Here is a 15,552-nt window from a genome sequence, read left to right on the forward strand (position 1 = left end):
GTATTTGTTTTGTAAATATTTATGCTTTAGAGGCTGTATGCCCAATATATGCTATAAGTGAATGTACAATACATTTATCTACTGAGGGCCACACCTAGATAATTTTAATAAAACACTATGGAACTTATTGTAAAAAAGGCAACTTACAAAATGTAATCCTAGTGAAAGGGGCCATAAACCCTTTCCTGAAGTATTTAGCTGCAATATTATGTAAGAACGTGTAATTTATTAACTGGAAAACAGTTTTTTTTTAACCCTAAAACCACTTCGAGCCACAGAGAAGCAGTGAGTTTACATGTCTGCTCAAAGTTAAAGCACCAATTAAAGTGGAACTATACCCATCGATCTTCACCGATTATCAAACCTTCAAGGAAAGTCATGAATGATAACTACAATGGTTGTTTGTGCTTGCAACCGAACAGTCAAGCCATTGATTAAACGGTTGGTTTGATAACTGATCACATATGCAGGCCCATGGCAACTGCCGATAGAGCCCAAGATGGCAGCTTCCCTGGCTGTAAAAGAGGGTATAGTTCCGCTTTAAGGCCTGAACAGGACAGGACCCCTAGGATTGGGAAGGTTCTCCAGGTGGTGAATTGAAAAAAAGATACATGCAAGCAGCTTTTGATGTCAGTTCTTCAGCTAGATAATTATAGTCTGTACACTTCTGGAGCCAGGTTTACTTTATTTTCTATTTAACATAGCCCTCTCTTTTTCTGCATTTTGAGTCCAACAAAAGGAGAGAGATTGCTTCCAGCGCAAAAGATTTTTTTTTATAACAGGAACTCCAAACACATCAACTGAGGTAAACAGATTCAGGCTCTTATTTTAATCTCTATAAACAAAACAGCAGTACATTGCTAGAGTGGCCGTATATTCGTACAAACTAAGACATACATTTTATCAAAGTGTAGTGCAATTCTAGAACAGATTTCATAGACCAAAGGCATCGGTTCCATTCTCACAATGAGTCACGACCAACATAAAGAAGGAAAGAAAGAAAGAAAGAAAGAAAAAACAAACAAAAAAAAAAAACACACAATAAAAAAGAAAAAAATATGTACACAAAAACAATTTTTTTACTAAAAGTTTTTTCTCCTTATATATTTAATTTCTGGGTTAAAAAAAGTAGTCCATAAACTCTTGAGGTGCAAGGTGTTTTTATATATTCAAAAAGGGAGAAGTTATCTTTTTGGCATACAAGTAATTCTTCCCATAGGGAGCACATTGTTTAGGTCTCTGTTGTCCCGTAATATGATCCATGCCTGAAAAAAAAAAAGAAATAAATGATCAGGAAACATGTACACCAGACGTTACACAGTTGTAATGTACATAAATGAACTGCTTTACAGTGGGGCAAAAAAGTACCAGTTACACTTACCGGTAACGGATTTTCTAGGAAATCTTCCAGGACGGCACACCTGAGATGACGGTCTCACCTGACATGAAACGCAATCAACAACAGAGTTTAAAAGGTCCCACCCTTCCCTCTGCCCCTCAGTTATGACAAAGTATAGACCCACACCAGTGTCCGAGGGAACCTTCTGTGAACACAAATATCACCAACATTTAAGGGTGGGAAGTAGGCCTGCCGTCCTGGAAGATTTCCTAGAAAATCCGTTACCGGTAAGTGTAACTGGTACTTTTCTCCAGTCATCTTCCAGGACGGCACACCTGAGACGATGAGCAAGTTCAGGCCTACCTTAGGGTGGGATCACCGCCTGTAGGACCTTCCTGACGAATGCCAAGTCCTGAGGGGGACAACAGCTCCACTCTGTAGTGCATCAGAAACTTATTTTGGCTCGTCCAAGTTGCTGCTCTGCAGATCTGATCAAACGGAGCGCCTGCCCTCTCTGCCCAGGAGGCCGCCAGAGATCTGGTTGAGTGAGCTTTAATGTGAGCTGGAATGGGCTTTCCTGACTGTCCATAAGCTACTGCGATAGTCTGTTTAATCCACCTGGCTATCGTAGGTTTAGAAGCTTGAAGCCCTTTCTTTAAACCGGAGAAATTAATTAACAAATGATTTGATCTCCTAAACTCACTTTATCTAAATAGGTTAGAAGGCACCTTCTAACATCTAATAAATGTAACCTTGCCTCTTTGTCATTCTTTGGGTTCTGACAAAAGGAGGGGAGAATAATCTCCTGTGACATTCAGAGGTCACCTTCGGGCAATTATAACGGATCCTGTCTGAGGATTACCCTATCCTCTAAAAGCAACAAAAAAGGCTCTTTAATAGTCAGAGCTTGTAGGTCACTAACCCTTCTGGCTGTCGTAATTGCCAGAAGGAAAGCCATCTTAAGTGAAAGGAATTTAACAGAAATTTGAGCCACCGGCTCAAAAGGCTCCTTGGTTAGAGCATCTAGTACCAGGGATAATTCCCAAGGGGGAAACCCGATTGTCTTTACCGGGGTTACCCTTTCCCTGGCTGTTAGAAATATTTTAAATCAGAGGGTTCAGAGCCAGTCTCTGGTCAAAGAATACCGATATGGCTGCCACCTGAACCCTGAGCGTATTTACTGCTAGACCCTGGTCAACTCCATCTTGGAGAAAATCCAGGACCATTGGAATTGTTTGGAGAGGACCTTCCCTAGGCTGAGCCCAGCGAGAGAAGACTCTCCAAACTTTTGCGTATATTTTTCTAGTGACTGGCATTCTACTCTGCAGAAGTGTGTCACCTTCTCCGAGCATCCCCTACGTCTGAGGATCTCCCTCTCAAATACCATGCCGTCAGGGCAAGGAAACCTGGATCGGGATGTAACACTGGTCCCTGGACGGGAGGCGCAACAGGGGAGCCATCGACCACCTCCTCAGAATGGGGGAACCATGTTCGCTTGGGCCACCAGGGCGTGATCAGAATCAGGTATCCTTTCGACCTGGATAACTTCTGTAGAACCCTGGGGATGAGTGTCAGAGGAGGGAAGGCATAGGCTAGGGTGAACCCCCATTTCTGTGCCAAAGCATCTATCCCGTAGGCGTCCTGCTCTCTGGTGAGAGAGAAGTACCTGAGGACTTTCCTGTTCTTTTTGCAAGCAAATAAATCTATCTCTGGTCTGCCAAAATGTTGGCTTACCAGAGAGAAAACTTTGTTGTTCAGCTCCCACTCTCCCTGATGAATGGGCTGCCTGCTGAGGAAGTCCGCCTGGATGTGGAGGGACCCCTTCACATGTATCGCTGACACAGAGAATGTTTCTCTCCAAGTCCCCCAGAATCTTCTGGGTCAGTTTCATCAGTCTGCTGGACCTTGTTCCCCCCTGATGATTTAGGTAGGACACAGCTACTGCGTTGTCCAAAAGGATCTGAACCTCTCTTCCTTGGACCTGATCCTTGAAGAAGTTCAGAGCTTTCCCGACTGCTAACAGCTCCCTGAAATTGGAGGAGGCCTTGCTCTGCTCCCGGTCCCAAGAGCCCTGGGCAAAGAGATCTCCTATATGAGCTCCCAAGCGCTTGCGTCCGTGGTCAGAATCAATAGATTCTGTTGGGTCCAGGCCCGACCTACTGAAAGGTTGTCTGCCTTGAGCCACCAATCTAGGGAGTCCCTTGCCTTTACTGAAAGGCACACTGTCATGTCCAGGGATTCTCTTTTCCTGTCCCAGGAGGAGAGAAGGAATCCCTGGAGTTCCCGGGAATGGAGTTGGGCCCAGTGAACAGCTGGGATGCAGGATGACATGAGACCCAGTACTCTCATCATGGCCCTTAGGGAGAGCTCTCTGGTACCAAGCAGAGCCGCGACTGCTTTTTGCACTTTGGTGATTTTTTTCTTGGTAGAAAAATCCTTTGGTTCACTGAGTCCACCCGATACCCCAGGAACACCTTGGATTGCGCTGGATCTAGGGAGGATTTCTCTTTGCTGACCAACCACCCCAGAAAATCTAGTGTGGCCAGCACCTTGTCTCGGTCTGCCTGGAGTTGTTCCAGGGCCGAACTGAAAATCAACATGTCGTCCAAGTAGGGGATCAAGGCTATCCCCTGGAGGTGTAGGAATGACACCACCTCGGCCAGAACCTTGGTGAAAATTCTTGGACTGGCCGCTAGGCCAAAGGGGAGAGCCTTGAACTGCCAGTGTTGGACGCCCTGCTTCGTCTGCCCTGCAAACCTCAGGAACTTTTGATGTTTCGAAGCAATGGGAACATGCAGGTAAGCATCCTTTAGGTCCAAAGTTTCCATAAAGACTCCCTCCTGGAGGTGTCTTCTGACCGTATAGATGCTTTCCATCCTTCATTTTTTGTAAACCAGGTTCCCGATGGTTTTGGTACCACAAATATGTGGTAATAAAACCTGTGGCCAACTTGACCTACTGGGACAGGAATGATGACCTGCTGTTCCACTAGTTCCCGGACACTCTCCAACAGGCCCCTTGCTTTTAATGGGTCTTTGCGGAGATGGGTCAGGATAAACTTTGTTGGCGAGGGAGACAAGAATTCCAACTTGTAACCTTCCTTTATCAGACTTAGAATATAAGGACTCTGCGTGATACTTTCCCACTGAGGGAGAAACCACGAAAGCCTTCCGCCAACTTTTATGCTGGCGTCACTTGGATTCCTTGTTGGAAGTAGAAGCTCCGGAAAAAAAGGATCCCACCCTTTACCGAATCCCCGCTTTTTCTTTGGCTCCTTTCTCTGAAAACGTTTTTTTTTTAAGCATGGCCTCGAAAAAAAAAAATTTTCCCCCTATCTTTTTTGGAGTTAGCAGGGAATTTCTTTCCTTTCTCTGTGGAACGGGACAGTACCTGCTCCAAATCAGAACCAAAGAGCAGGGATCCTTCAAAAGGAATCCCACAGAGACGCGACTTGGATGTAAAGTCTCCATCCCATGTCTTTACCCAGAGTGCCCTTCTGGCAGAATTAAGAAGGGCTGCCAACTTGGCGGTGGTTCTGACCGTTTCCACAGCGGCAACTTCTAAATAGGCTACTGCCTTACCGACCACCAGGGAGTCCAACACCTCTTTGGATTTATTCTCCTGTGCTACATGGTCCATTAGTCTGCGGACCCATGCATTCGTATTTCTAGCAACGCATGCAGAGGCCAATGCAGGGCCCATAGCCGCTGCATTAGCATCCCAAGCTCTGCGCAGCAAGGTTTCAGACTTTTTACCCATCGGATCCTGAATGTTGCCAGAATCCTCAAAAGATAAATCCGAGTGTTTGGAAACTTGAGCCAATGAGGCATCCAAAAACGTGGAATTTTGAAGAATTTATCCTCCTCTATTTTAAAAGGGCATCTACGCTTCCATGTTTTAAGTCTTAGGACCCCACGCTCCGGTTCCTTCCATTCTCTTAGAATAATATCTTTAAGAGAGATTGGTGAACAGGGAAGGATTTGGTTTGGGCTTTACCTAGACCCCTATACAGTTTGTCCTGAACTGAGACCTGTGTGGCTGGTAGCTGGATGTCCTCCGAGGCATAAATCGCTTTGAGTAGATCTTCCATATCCTCCTTCACAGAAAAGAGATAGCCTCTTGGTCTAAAATCCTCTGGACTACTCTGATCCGAATCCTCCCCTTCTTCCTGAGAACTCTGAACTGAGGAATCCAACTCTACTTCTGAATATGTTAGAGATGGTCCCCGAGATTCTTCTGTCCGGTTGGTTTGGGTCTCTAATAAGGATGAGGAGTCCTCTGTACCTACTGGAGCTAACTCTCTGCTTGCTACTGTGGTTTTAAAGGATTGGAGTGTAGCAAGCATTTCACTTTGTAAAGCTTTTCACTCCTTTAATGCTTGCGCCGTCTCCTTGCCTGCTAATCTATAAATACATCTGTAGCAGAAGGGTTTAGTGCAGTGGTTTCTCAACCGTCCTAGTGCCGTGACCCCTTGATAAAATTTCCCAAGTTGTGGGGACCCCTAACAGTAAAATTATTTTCGTAGTGTGGGTAGTCAGCACCCAAGACAAGGCATGCAATTTGCACCTCTAACACACGGATTTTTAGCGTTCCCTAAATCCCTTACACTCCACATTTTAGGATGTACCACTCTCTATCCTAAATTTCTTGCCCCCCCCCCCCCAATTTCTCTCTCTCTAGTCATCTTTCTTGTTCTCTCTCTCCCTTTTTCTTTGTTCCTCCCCCTCTATCCTCTCCCTTCTATGTATTCTCCATTTTTATTCTCTCTTACTCCTTGTTGAGGGGGTGGGGGGAATGGGAAGAGTAGCAGTGCTGGGGGAGTTGTGATCATACCATTTAGGTGTTCTTGATCAAATCTGCTGATCTGAGAACTGTAGTGAGGACTTCTAATGGCAAATATAATCACAGGCAATGTTACTCACTGTGTCTCAAAGCCGTGACCCCTATGCTGAAATCAGGAAATGGGGTCTCCTCCAGCCCCTCCCACTAGACATTCCTCACCAGTAAGCTGACCTAGTCTCTGCCCCCATCCATGCCGTGAACAGGGCAGCTGCGAATAGGCTGAGTAGGCAGCCGTGAAAAGGCTGGGAGAGTGGTGCGCGATTCAGGAACAGCCAGGGGTTTGGTGACCCCTGGCAAATCGTAATTCGACCCCAGAGGGGGTCCTGACCCCCAGGTTGAGAACCACTGGTTTAGTGTGATCCTGTGGGAGTTTCTTCCCACAGTACCCACAGCGCTTAGACTTCTAGGAAGATTTCCCTTTAGACCTGCTGGTGGTCTCCTGGGCAGGGCATTCGGTCACTGAAATGCATAAGAAAAAAATACAGGAACCTTAATACTCATGGTTACCCCCTGGGGGAGAGTAACTAGGGCCACCCCAACATTCCTCCCCCACCAGCAAAAGGTCACTCACCCCGTGTCGACCTGTGATGCCAGAACCGTACCCTCTTCTCCGTCCATACTGCTTGGCGCAGTCCCGCTGTGTCCAAGAGTGTGAATGCCTCCTTGGATTTTTCAGCCGGGAGGACGCAGGGCCGTGGACCCCTGCTCCGTTTACCGCACGTGGTGTGGAAACAACCCGGGGCTCGCCACCATTTTGGCGTAGCCCGGCGCTCAGAAGTGACGTCATCCGCCCCCGCGCCGCTAGGCTTCCAGACCTGCGCACTGAGTGCCCGACGACGCCGGAGCACATACTGCGGTTGGCGAGGAATTCGGCGCCTAGCTCCCCTGAAGCCAACGCACTGATCCAAAGGCATAGAACATACAACCGCGCGACTCCCCTGGACCATCAGCCACCGTCAGGTAGGAGGAGGGAGCAGGATTTTACATGGTCCCTGGAAAGCCTGGAGCCCCTCACCGGGTTCAGCGCCACCAGCATTCTCAGGGAGTCTTCTTGGACCTATTACCCATCTCCCTGAGAATGAATCTATGGGGAAACCCCCCTGGTATAAAGCTGAAAGCCATAATCTGTCTTAGTAGTCCCCACTGACTGCTTTTGAGACCAGACAATACCAGGGGGGAAAGACCTTGGTCCCAGACCTTAGTCTCTACTTAAGAAAATAATAAACTGTTTCGCTGCCATCTGTTGGGAAACACAATCAATAACTGAGGGGCAGAGGGAAGGGTGGGACCTTTTAAACTTTGTTGTTGATTGTGTTTCCTGTCAGGTGAGACCGTCATCTCAGGTGTGCCGTCCTGGAAGATGACTGGAGAAAAAGTATTTAGTCAGCCACCAATTGCAAGTTCTCCCACTTAAAAAGATGAGAGGCCTGTAATCATCATCATAGGTATACCTCAACTATGAGAGACAAAATGTGGAAACAAATCCAGACAATCACATGGTCCGATTTGGAAAGAATTTATTTGCAAATTATGGTGGAAAATACAGTGTGTGTGTATGTGTGTGTGATATATATATATATATATATATATATATATATATATATATATATATATATATATATATATATATATATATATATATATATATATATATATATATATATATATATATATATATATACACACGCATATCTATTCTGCAGTGGTTACTGGGCTGCTTTCAAACTGATCCACAGGTACAGAGAAGTGCACCTGGGCGTTACCTGCACTGAGTCATAGAATTCTATTACCTGAGTGTAGAGTGGGCGCTATAGAGCCAAGTGGGCTGCCATCCACTTACTCCACTTATTGTGGCACACGACCGGTTACCAAGTCGCTTAAGTGGCCCTTGCTCTTCAAAAGGTTGGGCACTACTGGTCTAGGTCCAAAGGATTCGGACATAGTGGCCGTACATGCACCGTGATAACCCAGGCACTGACTGTGTTCCTGTGCATCTGTATCAGAATGCAGCAGGAAGTAGAGCAAACATATTGTGTGCATTTTCAGCGATTAGGGAAGTGCATCAGCTGGGAGGCGTGTTGCTACCAATTCCGCATGAAAATATTCATCAGATTTGAAAATTAGGTAGAAATTACTTGTTGTGCCAAAAACATGAGTCAACAACAAGGAACACCATAAGAGAAACACACACACACACACACACACACACACACACAAGAAAGTCTACACATCCATATAAAAATGCCAGGTTTTTGAGATATATATATAAAAAAAAAAAAAAAAAAAAAAGGAACAAAAAAAGAAAAAGAATTTTAAGAAATGTTTCTACCTTCAAATGTGACAAATGATCTGTACAATTCAACTATAAAAAAGTGAAATCATTTAGTGGGGGGAGGAATGTGGCTGCATAGGTGTACACGCCCTCTTATAATTAGGGATGTGGCTGTGTTCAGAATCAAATCGCACTCAAACTGATGTTAAAAAGTAATCCATACACACCTGCCATCACAATGAAAAGGACTCAGATTAAGCACATATAAAAGTTAAACTGCTCTAGTTGCCTCTTACAGCAAAAGTCATGGTCCACAAAGAGCAGACAAAGCATCAATGGGATATCCTTGTTGGAAGGGATCAGTCAGGAGAAGGACACAAAAAATTTCCAAGGCATACGAATAACCATGGAACACAGTGAAGGCGATCATCAAGTGGAGAAAATATGACACAACAGTGACATTACAAAGAACTGTTTCTCCAAAGTTCATGATTTAAAAAAAAAAAAAAAAAAAAGTCTGGGAGGCTGGCAAGAGGCTTAAAGCAACATTAAAAGGAGCTGCATGAATTTCTGCCAAGTACTGGTTGTGTACTACGTGCCAACATTCTCCCATATTCTACATTTGTGTGGGCTGTCGGGTAATGTGGCAAGACAGAAGCCTTTCCTTACCAAGAAAAAACATTGAAGTCCGGCTACATTTTGCAAAAAAACATCAAAGTCTGCCAAAAGCATGTGGGAAAGTGCGTTATGGTCTGATGAGACAAAGATGGAACTTTTTGGCAAAAACAACCTGAAAACACCATACCAACATTGAAGCTTTGGAGGCTGTATTTTTGCTGCTGGAACGGAGGCTTCAGTTGGATCAAGGTGGAGGGATTTGAATATTTAAAAAAAATTGCCAATTTTAGCACAAAACCCTCATGCCTCTGCTAAAAAGCAGAAGATGAAAAGGAATTTCACAAAACAGCATAAAAACCCAAAAGAATGCCTCCAAATGAAAAACGAGAGGGGGAAAAATAAATAGCTTCACAGAAGCATTTTGGAATGGACCAGCTACAGCCCAGATCTTTGGGGTGACTGCACAAGAGATGCCCAAAAAGACTGAAAGCTGTCATAAATCAAAAGGTGCTTCAAAAAGCATTGGCTTAGGGGTTTGCATATTTATGGTAACTTTATTTTTTTTTCTTCCTATAACTCTTTCAGATCAGCACTATAGCTGAATGCCTGCTACAGCGCGGACCTACCTTTGCCGGGAGGCTGTCAATAGATGGCATATCTGCCTCATCTGTGCCAACCAGTGCAAAACAGTGTCACCCATCAATGCCCTTTAGTGGTGCCCAACAGTGCCTCAGTGTCACCCATCAATGCCCTTTAGTGGTGCCCAACAGTGCCTCAGTGTCACCCATCAATGCCCTCCAGTGGTGCCCAACAGTGCCTCGGTGTCACTAATCAATGCCCTCCAGTGGTGCCCAACAGTGCCACCAACCAGTGTACATCAATAAAGGAGAAAAATTACCTGTTGGAAACATTTTAAATATAAAACCGTTTTGCTTTTTTTTTTTTAATTAACAAAAAATAAAAACCACAGATGTGATCAAAAATGTAATTTGGGTACAGTGTTGTATGACCGTGCAATTGTCATTCAAAGAGTGAGAACGCTGAAAGCTGAAAATTGGGCTGGACAGGAGGGTGGTTTAAGTGCCCAGTAAGCAAATGGTTAAAGCAGTAGGTTCCACAATAAATAAAAACCAAACCCTGCAAGGTAAAGGCATAATGTGCTGTTATGGTTACAGAGGCTGCCATCTTCACTCCTGTACATGCATGCGGGGGGTCACCGTTTACTTCACAGGGCTCTGAAGGAAAGGCACAGGCTCTGTGACATCAATGGCTGCTACTCCCTAGAATATCTCGTAAACCATGCACATTTGGGAGATATTCCTTTAACTGCTTGCCGCCTGCCCACTGTCAAATGGAGAGATGGTGCGGCTCTCGTTTTGGGTGGACGTCATGATAGCACAAGCGAACGTCCGTGTTGCTAGGACACGGCGCGACCCCCCATCCCTGTAAAGAGCCGCGGCCCTTTAACTACATGATCGGCTGTGTCCAAAACACGGAAATGTACATTGACAGAGTGAGGAGACACGATCAGCAGCATCTTCTCGCAGGGGACATCGAGACATGTAATCGGGGCACCAATTATCAGTGCCCCGATTACAATAAAGCTTCACCAGTGTCAGCAATCAGTGCCCATTAGTGCTGTCCATCAATACCCATCATTGTCAGGCCATCTGTGCCGCCTCAGCATCCATATTCTGCTTAATGCATATGCTACCTCATGCTTAATACAAATGTACAATGCGTTTGTGCCTTACTGTTGCTCACTACAAGTCTACTAGTGTGTTCATGCTTACTGAAAATACTACATTCTGTGTGTGGCCCATCTAATATTTGCAGTTGTTTGTTTGGCAGGGATGCCAAAATAATTCTATATTCATAGCTGCCTGAAAATATACTGCAGCTTTTGTAAAAATTTAGCCCCCATTCACATCTAGGCGTTTTTACGCCTGTAGTGCTACGCCGCTGCCGCCAGAGGGACGAAAACACATGTCCCTCTATGGAGATGGTTCACATCTCCACGCCGAACGCCTGAAAAAAGGTCCCGGACCTTTTTTTCAGGCGGCTTTCGGCGTTCGGCTAGGAGATGGGAAGCATCTCCATAGAGGGGGTCAATCTGGGGCACATCTAGGCGGACAATACCGGCGTTTTGTCGCCGCAAATCGCGGTACAAAACGCCGCTATTTGTAACGCGATTTGCGGCGACAAAACGCCGCAAATTAGTCTGCCTAGGTGTGAATGGAGCCTAAGCTGTATATGGCTATTCTTACCTTCTTGAATTCATCTTGAATCGTGTCAAACTTCGGTTTTTCATGTACTGCTCTAGCAGTGTTTGTTCTGTCAAAGGGCTCTGGAATAGAAAACACGTCTTATATGGTATTCTGTTTAACATGTACCATCATGTATGCAATAGGAAGCATTCGTTGGGTTAGGTGAAGTGGACATGGGTATTTGCTTGCAGTCTAAAAGCTAAGTAAATAAAAATCACTGATCTCTATATTATTTATTTCTGTACATAGATAGAGAAAAGATCCACGAATCAAAGGTGATCATTTGACTTACAGCAAAAGTAAAGTATACTTGTATCAAATGAGTAAAGCCAATTATATCCTTTGACAGCATAATGCAAGTTTATCACATAGGTTTTTCTCCTACCGCTGCCTACAAATCTACATTTTAATTTGTACTGTACTACCAAATTGCAGTAGAGGAAAGCCAAAACTCCAAACTGCCTATACTGACAGAGCAAGTTACTTTTCAGGAATGGATAGACACGCATCTAAGTGACTGCTATAGTAACCTAAAGGTCTGAACTGCTAATAAAAAAAAAATTTAAAAAAATAAAATAAAAATCGCAAAAAAAAAAAAAAAAGGAAATATGTGCTCTACCTGTGAAATGCTTGTTATCTAAATACACAACAATTTAGTAAAACCACAGTTGGCAATTGCAAGTTCCTTTGCTTCACCTTCCACACAGATGTACTTGTGTCTCCATTCCATGCCCTCTGTTCTCTGCATAGCTTCTCCTGTTCGCACAGAAACGATCTTGTCTGTCCAGCTAAAAAAAAAAAAAAAAGAGGGGAAAAAAATAAAAATAAAAAATCCATGTACTAAAGTAAATCACTCTAAAATGGTTACATGACGCACATTACAAACACTGAATGTATGCTAGAAATGTGAGGGATAAAACTGTAACCATTAGAAAATACACTATTTAATATAATCTATTTAATAAATTTGCACAATTACTCCTCCCTGAGATCAGTTAGTCTGGGGAGGAGATTTACCAAAAATTTTTACAGGCATCTGTTAATTTCCTTATTTTTGTAGAATGGGTGACAATTTTTTGATGCAACACAAGAAACATAAGCCATACCCAACACTCATCCTGGCCTAAAATACATTGTTTACTCCGAGTACTAGCGGGCCAGTGACTCAGGAACAGAGCAAGCCTCTGCCTCAGTGGTTAATCAGAATCCAAAAAAAAAAAAAGCTGTAGATCCATGAAACTGCATATCTATGAAGTTATATCCTTAAACAAAACTTCGATAACGTAAATTGATTATTGTCTCCAATTGTCTGGTCTTGAACTACTGTGTTTCCCCGAAAATAAGACCTACCCCAATAATAAGACCTACCTAGATTTTCGGGAAGGACTGCAATATAAGCTCTACCTGAAAATAAACCCCAGTTGAAAGTGGTTGGGAAAAAAAAGGTAGAATCCACTGTCCTATAGTAGTCTCTGACCACCATCCCTCTGCAGGAGCTCAGCTCCGAGGCTAATCTTCCGGGTGTCAGTGGGGATCCCGGCCCCCCTCCCTCTGCATGAGCTCAGCTGCTCTGCTCGTCTCCTGGGTGTCAGTTGGGGGATCTCAGCCCCCCTTCCTCTGCAGTGCTCGGAGTTGTGGAAGACAGCTCAGGCGGGACATGGAAGCTTCAAGCAGCGCTATAAGAAGGTTCTTGCACAATATTACAGAAACACACACCCTCCACATTACACAATCCTGTAATAAAAAGGATTCCAGCATTTTACAGGCACTTTTACTCTGTTCACACTGGGGATTCCTGGCATGCAAGCCCAACCCCTAAAATAAGCCCTACTGCGTTTTTGGTTTATAAAATTAATATAAGACCTGAGCTTATTTTCGGGGAAACACAGTAGTTGTCAAAAAAATAAATAAATAAAAAAAAAAAAAAACTTCTCTGAAGTTGTATGATACATAAAGCAGTAAAACAGGTAGGTCTGACCAACTCATTAAAATGCCATGCACAACGTACATGTGGAACAAACATAAGATTAGACGATGAACCTGTCTGGTGTGTTTTATGGATCATGGAACTATATAACCATCATTAGATACCCAACCAAACTATTACAGGTAAAGGAAAGTAAAGGTTATGTATAAAAATATGCTTAAAACCGCTACTTAAAAAAAAAAAAAAAAGTGAAGAAAAGTGAAGAAAAATCCAAATACGTTTTTTAAATCTGCTCCAGTCCAGATGCAGATTTTCCAGCGCCCCTGTGTCATGGATGTAGCTGCTACAGGAGAGAGAAGGAAGCGTGGACAATGGAAGCCACTGAATGACATGGAGGATTCAGGGAATTCAGCCCTGTTGTCGAGAAAGAACTTCATGACACAGGGGAGCCAGAGTTCCTCCTCTTTTCACCTTCCAATATTAAGGAGGATCTGTCCGATCACCTAGGCCAGGGATCCTCAAACTACGGTCCTCCAGCTGTTGTGGAACTACACATACCATGAGGCATTGTAACACACTGACATTCACAGACATGACTAGGCATGATGGGAATTGTAGTTCCTGAACAACTGGAGGGCCGTAGTTTGAAGACCCATGACCTAGGCGATACGGAAGTGGGAGCAGGTACCTGTCAAAATTTCAATACCAGATAGCTGCTCCCCCCCCCCAAAAAAAAAAAATATGTGCAAACAGAACTTCCTCTTTTGGGCAACGCCTGATTCTTGAGACCATAGAATTGTTTGCTAAAGTCACCTAGAGAGAGAGAATGTTACCGCTCAAGGTGGATTGTGTTAGGATGATCAGTGTCCTCTCAGGAAATCAAGGGTGCTGGCAATGCACAAGGCAACAAGTGGAAAAAGGAAATATGGACAGCCGCACTCCAAAAAACCTTGATGGTTGTCTTTTATTTAAAAAGGAGAAATGCACTACAAAACACTGCACAAAATACAGGGATATACATCTGACACGTTTCGCTCTATTAGTTAGTGCTTAGTCATGACTATAATCTGGAAACATGAATGTTGTATCTTTTTTTATAAACACCAGTGTGGGTGTAATTTGTATTTGAATAATTGCCAAATAAAGGAGTAAAAAAAAAAAAAAAAAAAAAAAAAAAAAAAAAAAGGAAGAACACACGAACACATATGAGAGAAGAATGGTGCTCTAATCAGATGCAACTTACTCAAAATCTGTAGCAAAATATTTTAGGAAACCCACAAACAGGTCTCCCAGGGAGGTGCTGTTTTTGGACTGGTACTTTGGAATATGGCGAGGAGCAAGATGTACAAGGTGCAGCTGCATTGAAGGGTTAAAACATTCCTAAAAAGAAAAAAAAAAAACAATTAAGGAAAAAAAAAAAAATGTATTTAATTAAAAAGGAAAACTCCACTTTTGTTTTTGACATCACTAGGATAATCCAGAAAATATTTCTATCTACAGTGGTACAACAGAAAGCTCCCAGTAGGGGTGCAACGGATCAAAAAACTCACGGATCGATCCTCGGATCAGGAGTCACGGATCGGATCATTTTCGGATCAGCAAAAAAAATAAAAAAAAAGGGTCCGTTTTTTCATTGGTCCAAAAAAAAAAATTTTTTTATTTTTATATATATATATATATTTTTTTTTTGGACCAATGAAAAAACGGAACCTTTTTTTGCTGATCCGAAAAAAGAGCACAATAGCAATTCACAGGGGTGGATTAAAGAGGAAGCAGGTGAGGCTGTTTGGGACTTAAAGTACAATCTTGATGTTTTTACAGCAAAAATATATATATATATATATTTTTTTTTGCTGTAAAAACATCAAGATTGTACTTTAAGTCCCAAACAGCCTCACCTGCTTCCTCTTTAATCCACCCCTGTGAATTGCTATTGTGCTCTTTTTTCCCCCCTTTCCCCCCCTCCTCTCACACCAGTGCTTCACTGCTAACATTCCCATTCAGCTTGCTAGAGCCCAGTGCACAGCGTGACACGCCTCCCCGGGGAGGCGTGTCACGCTGGGCTCTGGCAAGCAGACTGGCCGCCGCTCCGGAGCTAGGCCGAAGCCGGGGACTTTCCTAGGCCTAGGCTCCAGAGCGCTCCGCGGATCGCGGGGTGTGCCGATCCGAACGGGGTGGCCCGTTCGGATCACGGATCGGTGACGATCCGTTACACCCCTAGTTCCTAGGCAAAGCGAGTCATTCATTACAGTACACTTATTTGGGTGTTATACTTTGTCATGGCCTT

At 43.8% G+C, this 15,552-nt stretch overlaps 1 protein-coding gene across 2 annotated transcripts in view; it reads right to left on the reverse strand.

Annotated features, from left to right (window-relative positions):
- Positions 1 to 751: 751 nt before the first annotated feature.
- Positions 752 to 15,552, reverse strand: part of TENT2 (terminal nucleotidyltransferase 2) — a 59,597-nt gene continuing 44,796 nt past the window's right edge. For both annotated transcript variants that reach the window (XM_040340599.1, XM_040340607.1), the window contains 4 exons: positions 14,509 to 14,645; positions 12,035 to 12,126; positions 11,339 to 11,418; positions 752 to 1,265 (listed from right to left, as the gene is read on the reverse strand). In XM_040340599.1, the coding sequence (XP_040196533.1) occupies positions 1,185 to 1,265; positions 11,339 to 11,418; positions 12,035 to 12,126; positions 14,509 to 14,645 (390 nt within the window). In that variant the 3' untranslated portion in view covers positions 752 to 1,184. The remainder of the gene's footprint in view (positions 1,266 to 11,338; positions 11,419 to 12,034; positions 12,127 to 14,508; positions 14,646 to 15,552) is intronic.

This window comes from Rana temporaria, chromosome 1, assembly GCF_905171775.1.
Source record: "Rana temporaria chromosome 1, aRanTem1.1, whole genome shotgun sequence".
Classification (NCBI taxonomy): Eukaryota; Metazoa; Chordata; class Amphibia; order Anura; family Ranidae; genus Rana; species Rana temporaria.